Source organism: Prorops nasuta, unplaced genomic scaffold, assembly GCF_024137725.1.
Source record: "Prorops nasuta isolate Cenicafe-Biocafe unplaced genomic scaffold, Cenicafe_Pnas_1.2 PNAS00006, whole genome shotgun sequence".
In the NCBI taxonomy this organism is placed as follows: domain Eukaryota; kingdom Metazoa; phylum Arthropoda; class Insecta; order Hymenoptera; family Bethylidae; genus Prorops; species Prorops nasuta.
In genome coordinates, this window is record NW_027116803.1 from 8,395,705 (window position 1) to 8,399,927 (window position 4,223).

Here is a 4,223-nt window from a genome sequence, read left to right on the forward strand (position 1 = left end):
AGGATGTGAGACGGATCAGTAAGAAATTTGCAGAGGCTCTATGCAATTTGTCTTACATTGAATAATAAATATCATTGAAGCAAATAGTTATGACTTGCACATTTCAAATAGTTGCAATTTAATTAGTTTAAAAGATAGATTCTACGAGAATCAGTAATTACTATGTATGTACAGAATTTGGATAAGGTGTAAAGACAAAGAATATTTTAATAGAACTATATAGCTTTAATTTATTGTGTAATAGGAATCAAAACATTATTATATATAATTATTAATTTATAATAAAATTTCTTTGTGTATATACATCAAACGCTTACACAATTAACTATTTAAATATTACATCAAAATTATTGAAATGACTGGTCCACATAGAAATGCTTTATAAATTAGTCCTTTTTTATTTATTGGTCTATATATATTTCTTTTCTGTAATGTAAGCTCATCGGAAACAGCATTTAACCTGTAACAGAAATAAAAAAACCACAAAGTATATTTTCTTAATAATTTACAATTAATTCAACATTTCCTATTAACTAATACTCATCTGATATTTTTTGTTCATATATTTATTAAAATCCATTCTTTCTTTCCTCTTAATTGTTTTTTAAATATATTTATTCTTTTGTATTTCTTCAAAATACAGGTTAATTTAGGTTTTGACAGCTCTTTTGACGTCAAAGGGATAGCCGATTTCAAATTTGACGGTGTCCACTAGAATTCCCTAGATAACCCCTTGCCTCTCTTATTCCCACTGCCCCTCGCCAGTCACAAGATTATTGAGCAATCGGTACCATTCTCATCAAATGAGACCAATTAAAATGCTACCGCTCGAGCCTAATAGTAAAAACAACTCGAGTCTGGAAAGTAAAAGCAACTTGAGCGCCTCTACTAGGCTCATCAAGTATTTATTGCTCGACATTCGAGTAGAATACCACTTTTTATTTTCAGTGTGTGTCGCACTGTCGCAGGCTTAAAAATTAGGGGTGATTGGGGGAGATCGGGGCAAATTGTGATATTTTAATACTTCGACATTTTTAAACTATATTCCTGAAGAATAAAAATTAATTAGTTATAATTTAAATATTTTGAGAGCAGTAAATTCTATCTACAGTAATTATTGGAATTTTTAATTGGTGAAAGCGTTTGATTTGTTTATGTAAACAATTTTATATTATATTGAAGTTACAAATTTCCATGATCACCTCTACAATTCGACTTTACTGAATCTTTCAAATTTCTGCTTTCAATATGTCATAGCACTAAATAAATATTTTCTGGTATAATTTACTAAGAATATTTATTTAAAGTAAAATTACAATTCTAAATATCTATCTTTAATTTATGTTTTAATGGAGCTGGTAAAATAATATTTTTTGATAAGCAGTATTTGCAAAATCTCTTTCCATAAAAAGTGCTGCAGTCTAAACATACTGTTTTACCACATATACTGCAATGAGCTCCTATTATTAAAATTTTTCTTTCCTTTATTGAACTGAATGAATTTTCTATAGCATAACACTCCTCTAAGTAAATTTTTCCTGCGAGTGTTGGCTTTATTCCCTTGTAGACATAGCATTCTTTTAGACAACAATAGAAACATTTAAACATTCCACTAGTATGTTTCTTCTTTTCAAGATTTTCATTACGCTTAAGATCTTTAACATTGTCAGCATTAGTTTTCGATGTACTTGGTACAGTAGCCATTCTAGAAACAAAAGGAAATGAAAATAAACAGCAACTATACGCTTATTAGGAATTTAATGATTTTCTTGATTTTATTTTTTCCCCTTTTTGCTCCTAACATTCCTATGGCCACCAAAAAGGCTTTATCACTTTGATTACCATTCCTAATATGCTAAGCGATTGTGCATTTAAAGTTTCAGAAATACGCATTAATCCTATGCCATATCTATCACTGCTTCCTCGAAATTTACCTACAATTTTACCAGTTTCATCAATTATACTTTCATTGTGTAAAATAGGTTTCTTTGGTATTTCATTAAAAATTATAGGCATTATCCTTTTCCTTACAACTCCTGTGTGATATATGCGAGCAGTAAGTTCTTGTCCAATGTAACAGCCTTTATGGAAGCTAATTCCATGTAAATAATCACAATTGCTTTCTAATGGAAAGGCTTCTTTAGGAGGAAAATCATTAATACCTTCTCCAATACCATGCTTATAACGAAATACATTATAGTCATATGGAGTTGTTAAATTATAAATGTTACAATTTAAAAATTTTTGAATGTCATTCTTTTGAAATTTAGAGTTGCATAAAATTCTAAATCCTAATTCTGGTAATCTTGGGTCTGTGTATATTATATTTTCAATATGTTTACTAGCTTCACTATTTAACATATTGCAAGGAAAAAATAATCCATTGGAAATAGTCTCAACTTGTTCACTTGGACTTATGTGATTAACAGTATCCTCAAACATATCATAAAGTGTCCATATTTTTACTTTATTATCAATTTGCTCAATATCTATTTTTCTTCTAACTTTATAAATTTTTAAGTGTTCCTGCAACTGCTCAGATATATTTGAGTCACATTCTATGTAAAATGTATTTGTCTCTGGAGTTTTATAAATAAATGTATCAAACAATAGTTTCCCTTTGGTATTCAAAAATAAAGAATAAATGTTTGTAGCACCATTTTTAAAAATCGACATGTCGTTAGTTGTAAGACCTTGTAAGAATTCTGCACTTTCCTTACCTCTTAACCGTAATACACTTTTATTTAAAAGACATTCAAGGTGCTTCGATTTTTGATACATAAAAAACCTTAGCGTACTCATTTGAGGACATCTACTTCTATTGAAGCACAAAATGTGTATACTCTTTTTTGCTATAGGAACAGGCCTGTTAATAAATACCATTTTTTAGTTTAAAATAAAACAAACTTTGTTTTACCGGATACCAGGGGGTTGACACAGAGTTGCCAGAAATGGGCTTTCTTGCAACAGAAACAATTGAACAGGGAGGGCAAGCACACAAAAGCTGCGTTCCGTTATTAGCTGTGTTTTATTTAGCAAAAAGCTGCTACACTTTTTACACTTTGTGCACTTTTTAAGGTATCAACTTATACAATGGACAAAGACAGAAATACGGAAAGGGTAGAAAAATGTTAAAAGTGTAGCTAAATAAAACACAGCTATTACTGCATGTGTTCGGTTCAATAATCTTGCAAAAGGTGAGGGGAAGCAGAAATCAGGGGGGCGAGGGGATATCTAGGGAGTTTGTCCGTAGCTGTCAAATGGCGCGATTAACCCTCAATTTTGGATCGTAAACAAAAATAATATTTTCGGAAAACGATTGCGGAAAAGAAGGAAGGATTTAATACATAACAGAGAAGACAAAATATATCAGATGAGTATAAATTAATAACAAAAAATGAAAATTATTGTGAATTTATAAGGAAATATACTTTGTGGTTGTTTTATTTCTGTTACAGGCTAAACCCTATTCTTTATGAGTTTAAATCGCAGGAAAGAAATACTTAAAGACCAATGAATGAAAAAGGACTGATTTATAAAGCATTTCTGTGTGGCCCAGAAATTTCTATAATTGTGACATAATGTTATAATAGTGAATATGTAAGCGATTGCTGTGTATACAAAGAAATTTTATTACAAAATAATAATAATGTATGATAATGTTTTGATTCCTATTATTATAAATTAAAGCTAGTTCAAATAAAATGTATTATTTTAATTTCTAACTTAACCACACTCAAATTCTATACGTACATTTATATATTCTTGTAGAACCTATCTTTGAGCTACTCTAACTAAATTGCAACTATTTTAAATCTGCAGGTCATAACTATTTACTTTAATGATTTTTATTATTCAATGTGAGACAAATTGCATAGAGGTTCTGCAAATTTCTTATGAGTCTGTCACATCCTTCGACTTATTACCTTGAATGATATTTATATGCCTCCTTTGCACTATTTTATTCTAGTCTATAACATATAACAATAAGTTTATAATCATTTTTAAATACACGCAGATAAGATGATTATGCTATTTATAATTAATTTCATAAATATATATAGGAATGATTGTTAAACCATTGTCTTATTAAATTTGGAAAATGGGCATTTGAATGATGCTATTTAAATTAGGCCTCTCTTCTGTGAGATATGTTCTCATAATACTTAGATAGATAAAGTTCCTTAAAAGTTATGTGTATAATACTGAGTTCATCTTATTTT

The 4,223-nt window shown here is 29.2% G+C and overlaps 1 protein-coding gene and 1 long non-coding RNA gene across 4 annotated transcripts; both read right to left on the minus strand.

Annotated features, from left to right (window-relative positions):
• Window positions 1-1,280: 1,280 nt before the first annotated feature.
• On the minus strand, window positions 1,281-2,924 carry LOC136774342 (putative transferase CAF17 homolog, mitochondrial). 3 transcript variants are annotated; one of them, XM_066728575.1, is made up of 2 exons: window positions 2,721-2,924; window positions 1,281-2,618 (listed from the first exon to the last, which is right to left on the minus strand). In XM_066728575.1, exons 1-2 carry the CDS (start codon window positions 2,881-2,883, stop codon window positions 1,807-1,809), a joined length of 975 nt encoding a protein of 324 aa, XP_066584672.1. In that variant the 5' UTR covers window positions 2,884-2,924; the 3' UTR covers window positions 1,281-1,806. The 3 variants fall into 3 exon arrangements, with proteins under 3 accessions (XP_066584672.1, XP_066584673.1, XP_066584671.1); XM_066728576.1 differs by having other exon boundaries at window positions 1,281-1,934; window positions 2,032-2,924; XM_066728574.1 differs by having other exon boundaries at window positions 1,281-2,924.
• On the minus strand, window positions 1,281-3,335 carry LOC136774345 (uncharacterized). Its single transcript, XR_010822788.1, has 2 exons — window positions 2,918-3,335; window positions 1,281-1,705 (listed from the first exon to the last, which is right to left on the minus strand). It is a non-coding gene; the product is annotated as an uncharacterized lncRNA (long non-coding RNA).
• Window positions 3,336-4,223: the final 888 nt, after the last annotated feature.

Bases quoted from the DNA above. Each gene is read 5' to 3' on its own strand.
- LOC136774342 (XM_066728574.1), bottom strand. From the start codon at position 2,883: ATGGTATTTATTAACAGGCCTGTTCCTATAGCAAAAAAGAGTATACAC.